Source organism: Scatophagus argus, chromosome 1, assembly GCF_020382885.2.
Source record: "Scatophagus argus isolate fScaArg1 chromosome 1, fScaArg1.pri, whole genome shotgun sequence".
In the NCBI taxonomy this organism is placed as follows: Eukaryota; Metazoa; Chordata; class Actinopteri; family Scatophagidae; genus Scatophagus; species Scatophagus argus.
In genome coordinates this window covers 24,152,195-24,170,650 of record NC_058493.1, presented here as the reverse complement: position 1 = coordinate 24,170,650, position 18,456 = coordinate 24,152,195, and the positions used below count along the sequence as shown (strand labels likewise).

Genomic DNA, 18,456 nt, shown 5'->3' with positions numbered 1-18,456 from the left:
AGCACAGTCTTACAGTAAAACACCAAACCCTCCACAAGTGGACCAACGCAGTGATGCCGATGCCCCGTGAACTCATCGCTTGCTAATGTGGCTTCACCGTTTGAGCGAGTGTAAAGACAGATGAGACCCTTTTCATCGTTAGGGAACAAAAACAGGACTAATACCAGCGTCAGACACAGTCAAGGATGAGCGCAATGATATGGAGCAAAGTATTACTAAGAAAAGAAAACATGAATAGTGTTTATTCTCCGTTGAGGTGTGTGCGGTCCCTTCGCAAAACATGACAACAACATCCCTGAAAAAAAAAAAAAAAAAAAGAACTGAGGGTTCAAAGGGGGTGGGAATCAACAATATCGATGGAAACAAACAAAAAAAAACAAACAAAAAACCTTCAGTCTCAGGCTCTCAAGTCTCTGAAGAAAGCAGCTGTTGCCATATTCCCTCTCCCCACGAAATACAGCCAAACATTTGTCAAGTTAAGGATATACTGTTGTTTCACGGCATACAATAAGCCAAAGACGTAAGTGTTGAAATCATTTCAATATGATTCACTTTTTTCCTCAGTCTTTAATTTAGTTTGACTCTCCCCCTTCCCATTAGCCACCCAACATCCCCTGCCAATTTCTTTCTGCGTGTGACAAAAAAACAATGCATTCAAAGGAAAAAAAAAAAAAAAAAAGCTGTTCTGGCAGTCCAATAGTCTCTTTTTGCATTGTATTTGTTGACAGTGCAAAGACTAGATAATCAGCGGGTCGGTGTTTCCTCTGCATGATGAGGCAGAGCGATGGCTTTGAACCTGGGTTATTATCAGTCCTGTTACAGTCCAAGGTCTGGAAAAATTCGGGGTCATTTACGAGGGGAGGAAAAGAAAAACGACAATCTGCCTCGCCTTGGGGCAGAAGAACTAAAAATATAGATAGAAACACCATTCAACTGATGTCTAAAAGGAAACACCCGGGAGATTTTCTTCACATGTGAGCCAGTCACATGAATCTTTGCAGGGTTGAGGTGTGACGGTCGGGTTTCCCTGTGAGACACACAAAGAAAAGACTCGTTATGAGAGGATCACGAGGCTACTGTTTAACTAAAGCGTTGCAAACTTCTGCAACTCTTCTGTGTAGGAGCAAGCAGGGGTGGATAGTAAGAACATTTACACAAGTGCTGTACAATTCTGAGGTATTTGTACTTCTATTTCACCACATTTCAGCTAAATTTACTGTTTACTTTGTAGATTAACAGCTTACACACAAAACACACGATCAGTTTAAAAATGTTTTTTTTTCTACTTTGACCAATTACATCAAAATACTGTTTACACATGAATGCACACATAACAGTAATGCAACAAAAAATTATATACTGTGTATGGATTTTAGTACTCCTGGATGCATGTTTTTAATTGAAGTTTGGACCCACAGTTTACACTCATTTGCCAGCCTATGAGGTACACTGTGGTATGAGACTGCATTAGACTCAGGCAGGTGTATCTGACAAACTGGCAAAGTGAAAGTACTGTATGTTTATTTATCAAAGTACTCAGTTGTAATTCCAAACACCCCCCACTAGATGTCAGTGCAGGCTGCTCCAGCTTAGTGTCTTGGTGGGCTCATTCCACATCTCTATTATCACCACTGTGATCCCCTTGTCCTCAGAGGACCTACTTACGATGAATGAGCTGAGGGGCTAAATGCTGCACTGCATATTGTACTGGATTGCAGCAGAGTAGTAAAGGCTTTGTTTGGCTGGAGTTTGTTTTATTTACAGGTTGCTGACACTAAGTCTGTTAAATGTTAAAACAAAGAGAGCAAAACAGGTTGGTCTTTTCACTTCACATCAAATAAACCAGAGACAAAGAAACGTCCTGCATATTATTAAGGGGCGGGCTGCATCTCCGGCAGTATTCATAACTCGTCGCCTAAATATTTTTAACCGGAGTAGACTTGTTTATGTGCAACACAACGTCTGCCAGCGTTTGTCATCACTACTCTTTCTCATTAAGCTTGTGTTTTGTTTCTCCATCGCTCTTTTGTGTGTCTTTCCAACTAAAGGAGGGGGGGGGTAGTCTTGCTGTTCTCACCTCCGTAGTGGTGGGTTGCTGCTATGGCGACTTGGAAAATGTATGGCTATCGGCTTCTAAGTTCTGGACTTAGAATGCTGATCTGCCATAATTTATCAGTTTGCATCTGCTTACAGCAAGTATTCTGGGCTGTGGACCTATTTTAAATTTAAGTAACTGGCATTATACTACTTTGCATGTATACTACCTTGTTAAGCGTTTAGTGTAGTGAATCCACTGTCAAACAGCAGAGATGGGATGAGTCAGGGCTGGCTGACTGACTGACTGACCTGTGGCGTAGGACAGATCATATTGGCCTGAGAGCAGGGGGTATCCCAGGTGGTGGTGGGAGGGCATGATGCGTTGGGAGGGTGAGGATCGTGGTCGGTCCATGTCTCTTTCTCTTTCCCTCTCACGCTCCCTTTCCCGATCTCTGTCTCCACCAGCTCCTCTGTCCTGCTCCCTCTCCCTGTCGTGGGGTGGCTTGTCACCTACTGTTGGGGATTTGCTCTTGTATTGGCTGGCGTGCTGATGCAGGATATCCAGGGCTTTGGAGTCCGTTGCTGTTTTGGTGACAGTAGGGCTGGCACGAGATTTGTCGCCGCCTTCCTCACCTCCGGCTATTTTACTGCCATATGGAGAAAACGGATAGCCTCCAGGCAGGTATGAGCCTAGAAGTGATGAAGAAATTTGATTATTTAAATTTAAATTTGTACAGAATGTGACAACTGATGATTGATTATTCATATTAATGCTCACATCCATCAGGATTAATAGTCCACGCTATTGATTTCAGGTCTCCAAACAGTCCATTTTGACATCTGGAGAGTATGTCACATTGTGTGCTTAATAGGGCTATATCCAGGTACTGAGAGTTTACCAGTCCAGTACCAGAATATTTTCTGTACATGGGATTATATAGATTTTGAAAATAAAAACACACTGTAAATATGTTCAAGCTAAGCATTTTCCTTTCATTAAAAGAAGGAGAGTGGCTTCAGCACATTTTTTATCAACTGTGACCACATGGATGGTGTATGTAAGCTATCATTAGCACATAGTAGTCAACATGTCTGGTGGCGAACCACCAGACATGTTGGTGTGATAAAAAATGTAGCCCTTATTCATTACATATTTAATGGATACATATACTATTTTCTTGTTGTACATATAACAGAGCCTTTAAGAATTTGTGGAGTAACACAAATTAAACCACACTCTGTAGTATTTATATGAGCTTGTAATTTTGCCAACCCCTTCAGTAGGTCAGCAAACAATCTCAAGAATGGAAAGCAGTCTTATTTTCTAGTACACAACATTCTCCACAAATAATAATCCCTTTCAGAACCACTCTTAGGAACACAGGTCAAAGAAAAACAATGGTTGACTGACTTGGTCTGATGTACAGATTACTCCCATGCTGGGTTTTGCCCCCAGTAAGTTCCAGCAAATCATCATGTCATTCTGTTTACACGTCGCTAGACTTTACTGCAATTTCTAGCGAAATACTACAACAATTGCTGCATATTACATCAGAGTTTTTATGTAGAAAATTCTATTGAGTCAGAGTGAAAATAACCTCAACAAACGATCTGAGATCCTGCTTAGCCTGGTATATACGGTTTTGATAGACAATGTGAAAGTACACAAAAAATTCCTCAGAGCCACTGTGTTTTCAACAAGCAACGCATACCTGGGTAATTCTGCATCATGACTGACGGCATGCCCCTGTATCCAGGGTGGTTGGGGTCATAGGTTTGGCCATAGGGATAACCATGCATGTAGGGCATGTACCCTTGGTGCTGTGCTAGTGGTGATGGGAACTGCATGTGGGGATTAGAACGAGAGTCTTTGCTCATGGCCCGGTGGTCCTCAGAGGTGATTCTGGGATCACTACCCTCTTTGCTGTCCTCCTTGGGCCCACTTTGACTGTCCTTGGGCCTGGACCTGTCATCCTTTAATTTACGATCACGTTCCCGTTCCCTGTCCCTTTCATCTTTCCATCGAGGTTGCTGTTGCTGGTGTTCGTCCTCTGCTTGAGGCTTCTGACTCTCGGGGTACTGCTAAAGGTGAAAAAGAGGTCCAACACACCACAAATCAGCATCTACATATGGAAATAATTCTGAAACATTCTCATGGCAGATTCTCAAGCTTATGTTCTAGCACTGTTATAATAGATCAGCATTTACCTGTCTGTACCATATGGCCTGCTCCATCCCTGTCTGACCTCTGGACTCCAGCGCTTGCTTGGAGTCTTCCTTTCCATGGTGGCCCCCCTCCGTCAGCTTCATCTTCAGTCCCTCAGCTTGCTGGGATTTTGGATCCTCCCCCTTTATGTTTCCCAGGGATTTGGAGGATGGCTCAGAGGGCGAGTCCCTGGATTTGCTTGGTGGCTGCGGAGTTTTCCCAAGGTCTGACTGACTTGGGGCTTTGGAGAGGCTTGGTGGCATTGGACTCTTTTGTTTCCACTCCTCCTTCAGGGATGCCTCTCGTTCTTTTATGGCCGCATCAGATTTCTTCTCAGCAGCACGATGCTGTTCAGCCATCTGTCGCTGCCGCTCCTCGTACTGTTGCCGGTATGCTGGATTGGTGTTCATTAAGTGGTTATGGTAGGCTTGATCAGGATGGTATGCGTATGGGGGCACATAAGCATACTGGTTGTAGTAAAGAGGCTGCATGTACATGTTGGATCGCTGTTGGATGACTGAGGGTTGCTGTTGCTGCTGCTGGCTAGGAGCATTGCTGTCAGGTTTGCGGTCTTCATGAACCTCAACCTTGACTTTTTCCTCACCTTGGTCCTGGTCATCATCCTTTTTGAGCTTAACCTGGCCTTCAGCTACTGGTGTGCCTGGATTGGGCCCGCCAAGACTGGGATTGATGTAATTTGGTGAGTAATATGTCTCATAGACAGGATAATATGGGGAATCTTTGTTGGGTGCTTGGTTTGGAAAGAGAGCTTTTTTGACACTTTCCCTGATGGCTTGGTCCTCTGTTCTCACTTTGACACCTTCAATTTTCCCTTCCCCATCTTCACCAGCATCTGAAATGTCTGAATATGCTGGGCTGTTGGTTTTGACTGACGAGTTGTCAGCACCATTCTGGTTCACGTGAAGTGGTGTCAGAGGCTGTTGCATTCCAGTGCCATCTATCCGACTGGCTACACCAATGGATGGGCTCGGAGCATTGTCAGAAAAGCTGTAGATCTTGTCAGCCTCAGCCTTAATACTGGCCAAGCGACTCTGATGCGGATCTGAAGAACCATTGAGAAGTCCTTCCCCCTTAATTATTTGATCAGAAGGTTCAGAGTACTGAAGCTTTGCTTCCTCAAGTTTTCCTCCCTTTCCCGGAGGCTTGGGGCTGTCAGCCTCTTTCCCGCAATCTTTTTTCTTCTTGTCTTTCTTCTTCTTGTCTTTGGAGCTACTTGAGGCAGGATCTCCTATGGCAGGTGGTTTAGGCTGTGTGCCTTTCATTTGGGGACTCTTGGGGATTCCTTGTATCATTGGGGTAAGCCCCGGAGAAGAATTTGGGTTTCCAGGAGGAAAAGAATACATCTGCTGAGATGCTGTAGAGCCAGGGCCAACGGGCCGTGGTGACTTCATGTTTTTCTGGGACATTTTATCACCCTTTGTGCTGCCCTTTTTGGACTTGTCTGATCCTCTCTTGTCATCTAAACCATCGTTACTGGCCTCATCAGTGAGGCACAGGCCATCTTCACAGCCATCTGTTGGTATACCCCCTGTTTCCGGATCTGTCTCAGCAATTTTCTTTTTACTCTGCTTTGAACCAAACTTGCCAGGAGATGGGGAAGGACTTTGAGCATCAAAGTTCCTGCCTTTTGGAGTAACTGAACGTGCTGGAGACAAGCATCCTTTCTGAGAGATTGAGGCTCCATTACAGTTCCCTGGTTCAGGGTGGAGAGTTGAGTCCTCCCCATATTCACTGTCTCCATCCAAGTCCAACTTTATGTCATCATCATTGTGGGCACGGGCTTGGTGGTACTTGAGACCATTGATGTGCTTGTACTTCTTGTTGCAGTTGGGGTGTGGACAGTCAATAAGAACTGGAGAGGGGCAGCTGCGATCGAGGGGTGGTGGAAGTGGCTCAGTCTTAATCGAAGGGATAGGGAGACCTGTTGGTCCCATCCCTCCACTGTTGGAGTTTGTCCGCATACGTTTGTTGCCTTTGGTGTCCTCTGAGCTGGAATTGGGTTCCATGTCTGAGGCTGGTTTGGTCTTACGTTTTCCAGCTGAGGAGGGACTGGCCTTAATGTCCTCTGTGTTGCTGTTAGGTGGGGTGCGGCGCTCTGATGGCGTCTGGCTGCCTCTCCGGCCCTTGCTGTTGGAGGCAGCACGCGTCTTGTTGTTGGTAGTTCCCTTGTTGTCTGACGAGTTGCTGTTCTCGTTGATGGGAGTGTTGCTATTCGGTCTCATTCGCTTACCTCGACCACGACCGTTCCTCATCTCCAGATCACTTGTAGGGGATTCACAAAACCTGCAGTAGTGGCAAAAAGTAATTTATAGGAATTAATTATGTCATTGGATCAATGGCTGATTTCAGTGCAGCTCATTATTTCAGTTTAGATTCTGAAAGAAACTGAGCTCCTCATTATTTTTAAATTAACACTGCTGTAGAGACTGAATAATACAATGTCAATAAAAACTATTTTCTTCACTGGACTTTGTCATTTTTTTTTATTTTACAACATTAAATTTCTGTGTAAATAAGTGTAAAAATGACATAACTCAACAAATTGATTATATTAAGTACAAAGACACAAGGAGCATTAAACCAATTGCTGTCACACACTGAAGTCCACCTAAACACAGTTGTTTTGAGTGCAGATCACTTGTGTATAATCAAGATGTGACAAGCAATGTTACACTTGTATCTAGAAGACCCGGATGTGTTTCACAGCTTCGGGTCAGACTCCCGTTATCCTCATTATTTGGTCGGTAACCAGTTGTAAATTGAAGAATTTGGTCTAGATCTGCACTATTTGGAAAGTATGTTGTCATTTTGTTGTGATTTGGCACAATGTAAAGTAACTGAATTAATGTTCTCTACATGCCTTTATGTTTTTGAAGACATGACTGGTGACCTCTACTCAAAATATATGTACAAGATTTTCAACTCTTTCTGTTCTTGGCCGTACCCTTTCTGAGAATCCATTATTATCAGTTATTGATTTAAAAATGGTGAGAATACGATAGGGTGCAAGTCCTTATGAGAACAGCAATGACATCAAAATAAGTACACCATTGTTCTGTCTTTGTCTTAATAATAATAATAATAATAATAATAATAATAATAATAATAATAATAATATAACAATCTAATATTTTGTGCAGTATAACTGTATAAGGACTTTAAACAAAGCCACGACTTTTCTAAATGAAGGAGATATAAACAATCATTTGAAAAGACAGCAGTGAACATTCTGGCTGCTTTGTAATCAAACATGCAGTCATCCAAATACTTAAAATAGCCGTTTGGCCTTATCTCTCCATAACAGTAATGTAATTATCTCTCGGCACAGCAGTGAAGGTTAGTAATCTGTGACAAAGAGAGACACCGGGCTGGTATGACTCACAGCTTCCTCTACAAGTCTCTCCAAACAATTTCAGCCCCAGCAGGGAATGTGAATACATCCGTAGTCTGACAGTGGTAGAAGAATTTAGACTCATTACAAGCCCAAGTTTATATTCAGTCCGTTGAAAGCTTTCTGAATTATTCATGGTGTGTCCCTAATGTAGTCGTGCTGCAAACTGTAAGACTATCTTGGTACAAATACAGCCCAGCAAACCTCACTTACTGTGCAAACCACACTTACTGAGCATTACTGTGATATACTGTGATACATTAGCATCTCCTTGTTTTCCATTAGTGCTGCTTTAATCTTGATTTTTTTCTCTATTGCACTTAACCATGCATTTCAAATATAGATTTACATTTAGATACAGTGCAGGTGTTCCAAATCAAAGCAAGTGCTTGTAGATGCATTTTACACAACCTGTGTTTTGCATAAAAAAGGCAAACACCTAGAAATTACCAACACCTTAAGCGACCACCCACATAACACTGATCTAAGAAATCGCAGCCTTTGTGATAGACAATGTTATACAGTGTTGAGGAAAAAGCTATTAGTCCAATAATTGGATTCTGCAATCTGGCTTGTTAGAGTAGCTTTCTATTTCCACAACTACCTCCTGGGACATCAGCCGTTTGCCAATGAATCCTATTTCCCCTGGACCAGACACAAAGACTAACATGGACTTGGAAGGTCCAGCAGCACATAGGCAAGCTGGTGCAATGGGCCATAATATCCTTGAGCTGATACTACTACAGCTGATTCATATCACACAGAATATGAAAAGGTTAAGAAACCAAGAGCAGCTTGAATAGTGAGAATGCATCAATGATTCATGACAATCATGAATTCTTTTCTACCTTGACATTTACAAATGTGTGTGAGATACTATGCAAAATCAGTGCATGTAGTTTTAGCTTTAACAACACCAAACATGTCATGTATCAGGAAGAAAACAAGCGCAGATTAGATGAAGCATATTTCAGTGTCATTACAGCCCCTCTCTGCTTTCTCCAGCTGAAATAAAAACAATGCTCCTTACCTGGGGGGAGCCCAGTCATGCCGTGTGCAGTCCAACAGGGTGCCCACGTACGTCTTATTTCTCCAAGTAACATTGACCACCAGCATGCCTGTCAGACAAGGAATCCAAGAAGTCATTTATTTTGTGTTAACAATGACAGAAACAACAAAGAATGCTGAGACTCGGCGAGACACAGGGTGAAGACTGACAGATGTCTTCTAAATGACTTGGAACAGACTGAACTACAGTCACTATGGTAGAAGCTGTCTAAGATGCTGGCAGAAGAAGGTCTTACTAAGAATGATCACAGTGAGGTTACCAGGGAGTACTCACTGAACACCCTTTCCATTTTAATAAGCCATTTCACAGTACAGGCCATTTCCCTGAAGGAGAGTTATTTGGAGGCAAATACTTTTTTCCGTCTTCACTTTGCAGCCCAGAAATGTACCTTGGGGAGAGCATGAATCTACTACTACGGTTTCTTAAAAACAAGCAAAATACTTGTGGGTTAAACCAATTCAACACGGACGGTTCAGTCTGACAGACTGTAACTGAGTGTGCAAGAGAATCTCCTTGACTTCACTGGTATTGCTGCAATCTGTCACACTTAGACGCTTCTGTGATGCCATTTGGCTGGTGTGAATTTGGTAGCACTTGGTGTGAGCTACACAATCCGACCTGTGCTGAGTGAGATACCTGACCTCGCGTTTAAAAATCTAAAATTAGTTCCAGAAGATCACACAACTCTTTATGTATGTTTCTCCTCAAGAAACCCAATACGTTTAATCTGGAAACAGCTTGCACGTCACTATCAAGTATGCAGAGTTGGACTAAATTCCTGAACCGAAATCCTGCTGCTCTTTGCGCATTTAACGACAGTAAACACATTTCATGTTAATGCAAAAAACACAGACCAGAGTGGCTGCTGTTGAATACGTTTTTAAATGGACAGCATGGTAGAGGCAGATGATGATGATAATTTGCAGCTCTTGCCCATAAATTCAAAAGTAAATCATCAACCAAGCAGTTTCAGAGGATTAGGAGCAACCACCGTGCACAAAAACATTCTGAATTTATTGCCCCCCACCATCCCCCTCACTCCGCGATGGTGACCTCAGCTTGCCACTTCAGCACTGCAGAGAAACTGGAGGCTGCAGTGAGCTAACTTATCTAATGGCACAGGAATGCTGGCTGGCAGCTTCCGTCCCTCCGAGCATTTTATTAGCTTAGGAAACCTCTCTTGCTCACCCCATTTTCCCCTCTCTCCTTCACCCTCATTTCCTCTTTTCAATGGTATAACCATCCCCGGCTTACAATCTTTTTCCCTCCCACACACAAGTCACAGTTCAGCCTTCATTCTTCTTTTGCTGCCACTGTGTATAAGGCATTTATATATGTTTACAGGAACCTACTGACACTTGGCCACAAGTCTCGATCGTCACCCCGTAGCCTGAAAACACGAGATCTTGGTCAAGCCTAGATCCGACTGCAAATGTCATTTATGTGTGCGTCGGATAGTGGAGAGGTTCTTGAGTTCAGATTTCTGTCACGTTAAAAGAACACAGACCTTTTCTAAAACGCCTTCAACAGTCCGCCCCCCCCTAACCTCTCCAAACACTCCAACACAAAATGGCTCTGGCAGCTGGTTGTGGCAGGATGTAAATCAAGGCACGGCAAATGAATGAGTAGCCTTTCATGATGTGCAGGATATAGCCTTCCCCGCTTTCTCCAGCGAGGGGTTTAGAAATTATACCACGAGTTGTTAAAAGTCTTTAATCATTTTATATTAGCATTTGGTCTTTATGTTAGACTCTCAGCCCACTTCAGTGGCTGTGACAATGGATGAGCATGGATGGTATTTTAGTGTTACTGTTGCTGGTAATAATCAACATTTTTTGAAAGAAACTGCTCAACAGTCAGATGGGAACCGTTGGGAGTAGCTTCATATTTTACAGGCAGACACAAGAGAAGTTTTGATCTTTTCATCTAACTCGGGGCAAGAAAGCAATTAACATATTTCCTAAAATGTGTAACAATTGCTTTAAGGGCCCTAGTTTTAATATTTATGAGTATATGCAAGTCAGCGTGTGTGTGTGTGTGTTACAAGATATAGCACATATTGAAAATATATATATATATATATATAATATGTATATAATATGCTTCTATTCTAAAATTGAATAATTTTTAAATCATTTTTGACAGCACAATAAACCAAAATGACAGAGCATCTTTTTTTTTTTCTAATAGACCGGAAATACAGGCATCCAAGTTGGTATTTCAACCCATGTCAACACTGATACAATGTCGAGCCAGTGAATATACTGCTGCCTAATTCATACATCAAGGTTTCGGGATTTCCTGCAATTCTTTCCACAGATGTACTCAAGCTCAGTCAAGCTGAATGAGAAGTATCTCAAGAGCCAACTTCAAATGTATTCTTCAGACATGACTCAGGTCTGACCTTTGGCTCAGTTAAAGATAAGATAGGCCTTTATAAGTCCTGCAGTGGGGAAATTCTCTATTATCAAAAACATTCACAATCTTAACAAAAATCCCATGATGTGTTTAGCTGTGCGATATGAATCACTAACCTGTTGGAACATAAATCTTTGTTCCAATGAAGGATGAATCACTCTAAAACACTGCTGACTGGCCTGAAACATTTAATGTGTCATCAGAGGCGAGCAAACACCTCAATCGTTAAGCGACCTACAGATACAGGACATGTACTAACACATGAGTAAGGCAGCATTAGGAAATATCATGTAGTTATTGGAAAACCGAGTTTAACTATTTTACTGCCATTGGACCAAAACCATCATCCTCCATTCGAACATGCTTAACAATTGACAATGCAGGGCGATATCCCTTTGTAGACCCTATGCTCACTGCCGTGTGTTTTGACGTCCTTCTGGCCACCCTGCCATGTTGAAGCCAAGGACTTCTATAACCCTGTCAGAGTGGTCCACGGCTTCTGGGTCACCTCAGATCTCTCTGCCTCGGCAATACTTTCTGTGAATGCTAAAAAAGTAGCATGTGGGACATCTCAAGGACATTCAGAGAAATCTGGAAACATCTCAACTGAAATGGGAACGGTGCTTAAAAGAAGAAGAAGAAGAAGAAGAAGAAAAACAAGACATGGTTACTAACTCAAAATGTTGCAGCACTACATGTTTAATTTATTCATTTTTAAAAGGCAATCAAAATGTATGCTGTTCCAGGCTTTCAGGGTGCATATGCTGAACAGAAAGTGAAAATGACAGAACAAGTAATATCTCATCGCTCATATCAGAGCGTAAGTGAAAAAGATTTTCATTGGTGACACCAGAGAAGTTGCATCAGAGCTCTGAGATTCGATTTCCAATCCACACAGAAGTTTAACTCCGACATCCCTGATGTAAACTCAACCTGGATTATTCTAATCCAGTGCCATTAATGACAGATACTTGAAAACCATTTTACATCATTATTGTGATACTGTCATTTCTACTTGATTATTATTATTTTTTTTATCTTAAATCTTACTTATTATTTTATGGAGATAATAATTCTTTGTGTGCAAAGTGAGGCAGAACAATCAGTTCTACCCTACCGCATACAAAAGTAGTCTTATTTTCTTGTCAAAAATGTTCCTCATTCAGATGGCAGTTTCTGTTCATTAAGCAGCTTATTTGTTGTTATTGTGCCAATACTGACTTATTAAACAATGAACTGACATGCTGATTGCACATTCACTGGGCTGCCTGGGGAGTGGTTGTTAAAAATGATGGGATGCTTTCAGTCGAGAAGTCTGGGAACCCTTTCTAATCATTACTAATAACAGTGCTGGATTACTTAACACTTGCAATCTCAAATGTTTCTGCACAGAATCTACTTTTGACATGATTTGCAACACATTGTTTTGACTTGGACTGCTTAATAGTCTCATTTCAGATTTCATAGAATTTCTTGGCGATATCTAAAAAATATGCTCAAGGGTGAACAAAAAAGATTAAGATCAAGTTTCAGCGCTAAAAGCCATTTGAATGTATCTTTACACTTTCATCCTAGAAATAATTTTCAAGCTGTCGGGGCAAAGTTGTCAACACCAAGTCTCTTTACACATGAAAATTCTTGACACAACAACTCAACAAATTCCCCTTTGGCAGAAAGTAAATTACACAAGAAACTGAGATGACTTTCCGTGCATGATCATTTGTTTACCCACAGGGAGTTAACATATCTGTATGTGTGAGACATGATCTCTGTCTTTACGGACTACATTTGTTTCTGGGCGGGGGGGCAGAGTGATTTGGAGCAAACCCAGTCCCAGCACCCCGTCGCCTCTCTTGTGTCAGCCTTATTAGGGTCACTCATGACAGCTGAGTGAAGCCCACAGGACTGAGAGGAATTGTCCTGCAATTTTAACCGCTTATTCCCTTTCAATGCTGTCAAACAACAAATGGCAGCCCTCCTCGTGCACCAAACTCCATGGTGTGCTTGTATAGGATTACCTGAACATGAGGGTAATGCAAGGGGACAAACTAAGTCAGGAGTAGATTGTCTGCTGCATGGGTGACTGCCCCCCTCCGGCCCTGAAACGCCCCTCCTCCCTCCTTAACTCATTTCATTGGACTGCAGTGGGTCCAAACTCTCAGGTCCTTGGCTGCTGGTGAAGGCTGCGGGTTCACTTTGTGACCTTTGCTCTGCTTCAACTCAACAGGAATTCAGTGGGGTTAATAGCATTTTCACTGACTGACCTTGTCAAAATGCCTTTGTTATCTTTGGCAAAGGGAGATCACGTCTGTGTCACGACTGGGCGCGAACGTGCTCACAAATATCACATTAAATGTTTGCATTTGTCTTGAAGTGTTGTCGAGAACTTCTTGCTACAAATAAAAGTCTTGATTAAAAAATAATAACACTTGTGTAAACAATTACCAGCACTTGCAATTATCACTTTTTTTGTCCACAGTCAGGTGCTAAAGTAATTATTGACAGATTTTACAGCCTCTTTGTGTCCTCTTAGAAAACAACTCTTTCCCCATCTCCATTTTCTCTGCACAAAAAGCTCATCAAGGTTGCATGTAGACAAGAAAGTGAGAACAATGAGAAAAATAATGTCAGTGTTCATTACGGGGAGAAGATGAAAGATAGCCGGGTGGTGCCACAAGCAATAACTGTAACGTTGATAAATGAAGCGTTTGAGCATTCAAGTGTCTGAGCATGTTTCCAACAGTCCATTTTAAGAGTGTTTCTGCACTCGTGGTGCATAAAATGAAGCCGAGCTTGTCCTGTTATGTCAGTGTCAGAATACAAAGTCCTGAGAGTGACCTTTTCTTAAGTCCCATGTAGACGGGAATTTAGGACGAACGGTGTGAGTCACTTACGGCACTGGAGACGCTAGTGACTTGTAGCAGTGTTACGTTAATTTGGAAGGAACAGTTAAAATTATATTCTTGAGCTGATTAATCGATTGACATAAGATTAACCAACAACAGCAGCAACTACTCTGATTCAGTAACCAAATTAATCATTTTTAAAGCACAACTCTCTCAAGAATTGCTAATTTTGTAATAAGGTAAGAGCATGCAATTTGTTGTGATTATATTTGCCAATGATTATTTTGATATGGCAAATTAATGCTGACCTTTATTGGTGGTAAACTGCTTCCTCCATGCATAAGGAATAATTTATACGACCGTAAATGGATACTTACTTCCTGATTCTTTTTAAAACCTTTGGGTCTAACTCTCATCCGTGGTATTGCTTCTTTTTCTACAGAAACGTGGCGAAGGATGAAATGGGAAACTGCAGTTTTTTTCCACTTTTTGAAATACTTACTTGGTTAATCCACAAAATAATTAGCAGATTAAACAAAATAAGTAATAAAAATTTTAGTTGCTAAAGTTGCAGCACTACTATACTGTACAGCACATTCAAAAAGCAAAGCTGTAAACATAACAAAGAAACAAAACAGACAATCTCACAATAAACAAACTCCACAGCTGAGCAGAGAAGACCAGCAAGTAGGACAAGAGTATGAAAGATGATTTTATAGCATCTAAATAAGCCCTATCTGAAAAGTTCAGGCTGCATTCCAGTTCATAAGAGGTAAAAGTGCAAAGTCACTCTCTCTGACAAGAATAACAGCCTGTGAGAAGGTCAATTCTCTCATACCACCGAGAGGCAAAGGAAGGGAGCATTAGTATGCTTTCCACATCATCACAGCATTATCAGCCGCATGCAGCAGTTTCTCCCTCCACACACACACACACACACACAAAATCAGTACATGTTTACTCATACAGCAGGAGTAGATCATGTAACACGTGCAGCAAATCTAACGGCCAAAAAAGAAATATTTGACATCCCTACCAACTTTACATGCATTTGTTTCTGTAAATAATTTGTGTTGGGGCAAAGAGGTGTTTCTTTAAATGTCACCTGGGTAAATCTTCAATCTCTGTGTTAAAACAGACCCTCTGGTGTTCTTCCCTACCGGAGATAGTGCTGAGATTAAGAGACCGACCTGCCAAAGGGGCATTACTCAGGCTCTCGTTGACGTGTATATAGCAAACATGATATCTTATGACAACCACTGGCAAAGCCTACAATTCCTCCAGGCGTATGATTTACGTCGCAAGACCGTTTAAGTGCTTGAAAAAATGCAGTTGTCGGCCAATATGAATAGGAACCAAGTCTCTCTTAAGAGATCTGGGTTCGCTGAGGCGCCATCTTGGTAACACCACACGAGGACTAAATTTGTAACTAACAAGACAAGCCTCCTCCCTCAAAGAATGGTGAGTCATCTTTATCTTGATTTCCCTTCAGAGTCTTATTTCAACCACAGATTTAGGGAGCAGTGGTGAATTCTCTACATGGGGGTCTTCATTTTTTTTTCCTGGAAATTGGTCATTTCCACTCCTGCATAGTGAACTGTGATGAGGGAAAAGATTGGCTGGGTAGGCTGGAAAGTAAACATGGCTAAGAGACCGGCAAATGAAAATCTACAGCGCTGCGGGCTAAAGAGAGAAGAATGTGTTTCACTTTTTTTCTTTTTTTAAACCCCTTTTCCTTTTCAATACGCCCTCCACTGTTAACAGTCTTCTGTGATTGATCTCTCACTCCATCTTCTTCTTGCTCATTGGCCTGGCAGAGAGCTACAGGCCTCCTGAGAATGCTCACTTTTATTTGAAGGACAGTTTCTATGGCAAGTTCACAGGGAGCAGCCACTGCTCGCCTTTGTAAAAACATTTCAATGAGGCCACTGACAGGTGGTCTTCAAAAGAGCAAGGAAGCATAGCTGGCAAGTGAGCTACACAGCCAAGAGCTCCTTTCATACAATATTCCCCTTCTCAACTTACTGACAGGGTTGAAGAAACAGAAAAAAAAGACACCTCTTAAATGCTTATGCAGGAATATCCGATTCACACTGACCTCTCTTCTGATCGGATGCCAAACAGCTTTTATCTCCTGTGCTAGCGCTGATGCTAGCACTGCTGTAGTGATGTATGTTACATAAATAATCCAGGAGACAAACATTTTATAACAAACACACTGTATTATGTATCTATTAGGGAGTTGTTAAGGAGTTGTGGGACCTGCTTTGGGAATAGCCTGATGTGCACTGGAGGGTCAGGGTGTGTGTGAGAAAGAGAGGGTGGGGGGTGTTGTCGGGTGGGGGCATTGGCATGGAGCTGCAGTATTTGGCCAAAGGGGCCCCCCTTCTGTGTTCCCTCTACCCTGGAGCAGGAGCCAAGGCGTTCTGGGCTGCGTTTCAAGAGCAATAAACTTCTCCAGCATTTTGGAGATGACATTTGGAGGTATCAGCATGCTAAGCCTGGGAGGGGTTGGCCCATCGCTCTGCCGACTCGACCCTGGGAGCTGCCACTGCCTCGTCTGCGCTGAGGGGATTTGTGTCAGTGCTGGGCCTTAAAATACCATGGCTCTGCACCCGCCACCCCACCCCTCTGCCTTTCCTCTTGTCTACGCTTCACTCTTCCCCCAGACTGACTCACTTTCCTTCATCTCATATCAGCCATTTTTTTCTCCCACACTGGACTAAATGCATCATCACTGTGCTTTTTTTTTCACTTTATGAGCTATTTGGTTCGTTCAGCAAACCGTGTATACATTCAAGCTGTTATTTAAATCTTGCCATTATCCAGACTCGGCTGAACGGGTCGCTACATCTGTGCTGAGATTACACGGGATGAAAAATTTATTTGGCCTCATCAGACAAGATTTCGTGTCAGCTGTGACCAAAGGTGCAGCTTCTGTGATCGTATTTTGTTAGGTGTCGCTTGCTTCCTCCTCATCTGTTTCTTTCTCTGGCACTCGGAGAGTCGGGTGAGGCACAGACAATTACTGAGTGCCTGTTTTTCATTTACTCCCACAAGGCCAAAAGGCGGAGGTGATGAAGCAGCTGTTGGTTGGCATGCTAAATGAAACGTGCACACACACAGTGCATGCCTAAGCAGCTCTGTATGAGACTTGTCATGCAGAGAAGTGGCGGACTGCTCAACTTCACTGCTAATCAGGATGCCTCTGCTGTGTCTTTGGGGCCTCTGTTCTTCCCTGGTACTCTGCCTGGATTTGCTTGATTTCCTCATTTGGTTCTCATTTGCTCAGTCGCCCCACAATGAGAGAAGTCTGCGTTCATAGGTCTCTTAAGGGGAAAAACAGCAGAACAGCAGAGCAGCTTGATGTAAGCAGCATCTGGGTCTCTTTCGTTTTAAAACTAGCCAGTGGGTTGTTGGGGGCTCATACCATTAAAAAGACGTAGAATGAATTCAAATCTTTGTGGTGTGGGAGAAAATGTAATCCAGTGTAGGCTACTGAGAAATGCATCAGCTCAGGACATGATCTTATATTTAAAAGGGCTGATTTATGCCAGTCACATATCTGGTATGGATTCAGGAACAGCACACTAAATGAGCTGATTTTGTCAACAGTGAACAAGCAGTGTGATGGCAGACAGTTGAGGGCCACTTCATCGCAGCAGTTATCACTATCTTCAGCCTTCACCGCATGATTTTTCTAACCTGCTGTCTACCTGATGGAAGTTTTGAAATACAAAAAAAAAAAAAATACAAAAACAGCTTCAAAGGGCCAGAATGTGTTGGTTTCTGAACACCCTACGGGTCCCACAGCTCTCATGGCTAAAACAACCTGTGTGCTACACCTGCAGAGTGCTCCCCATCCCCTCAATAGCACCCCCCCCCCACCATACCACTTTTAACACCACTCAAAAGCTCCCACCAACCCTCTCCCCACTGAGCCAGATAGAGTAGATTCAGAGGAAAACACAGCCCCATCAGGCCAAACTACTACCTTTTCAGTCAAAATAGCAGTTTTGTGAGAGTGAGTGCAGGCAAAGGACAGACTTGGATGCGGAAAAGGAAGGGGGCAGGGCGAGGGGGAGGGTCACTCACTCTGTGGGAGGCAGAGAATGAGGGAGCACAAACATAGTACTGGTGTTGGCCCTAAGCCATGTTTGTGTCACTAACAGAAGTAGCCTTGTCTACCACCCCCACCCCCCTGCCCCAACCCCCTGCCTTGCACTCGCTCTCTCCCAGTTTGCTTGGAAACAGAGTCAAGGGGTGACGGGCTGGATGCTTGGTAACAGAAGAGAATTGCAATGGAGAGGAGAACAAGGGTGAATCAGGCACAGCCCAGGGCTGGAGCAAAAATCAAAAAAGGGAGAGTGGTGGTGGTTGGGAGGGGGGGCACTCAATATCTGGGACTGTGCTTTGGGAATGTTGATGAGGAAGGGACCTTTTTCTGTTTGGTTCCTCCAAGTGAACC

At 42.8% G+C, this 18,456-nt stretch overlaps 1 protein-coding gene across 2 annotated transcripts in view; it reads right to left on the bottom strand.

Annotated features, from left to right (window-relative positions):
* Positions 1-226: 226 nt before the first annotated feature.
* LOC124061588 (zinc finger protein 609-like) overlaps positions 227-18,456 on the bottom strand; it is a 68,609-nt gene continuing 50,379 nt past the window's right edge. Inside the window, exons 4-8 of one of the 2 annotated variants that reach the window (XM_046393562.1) lie at positions 8,686-8,773; positions 4,246-6,547; positions 3,750-4,119; positions 2,347-2,727; positions 227-1,027 (exon numbers count right to left, since the gene is read on the bottom strand). In XM_046393562.1, the coding sequence (XP_046249518.1) occupies positions 984-1,027; positions 2,347-2,727; positions 3,750-4,119; positions 4,246-6,547; positions 8,686-8,773 (3,185 nt within the window). In that variant the 3' untranslated portion in view covers positions 227-983. The remainder of the gene's footprint in view (positions 1,028-2,346; positions 2,728-3,749; positions 4,120-4,245; positions 6,548-8,685; positions 8,774-18,456) is intronic. The other variant, XM_046393573.1, reaches the window with a different exon arrangement.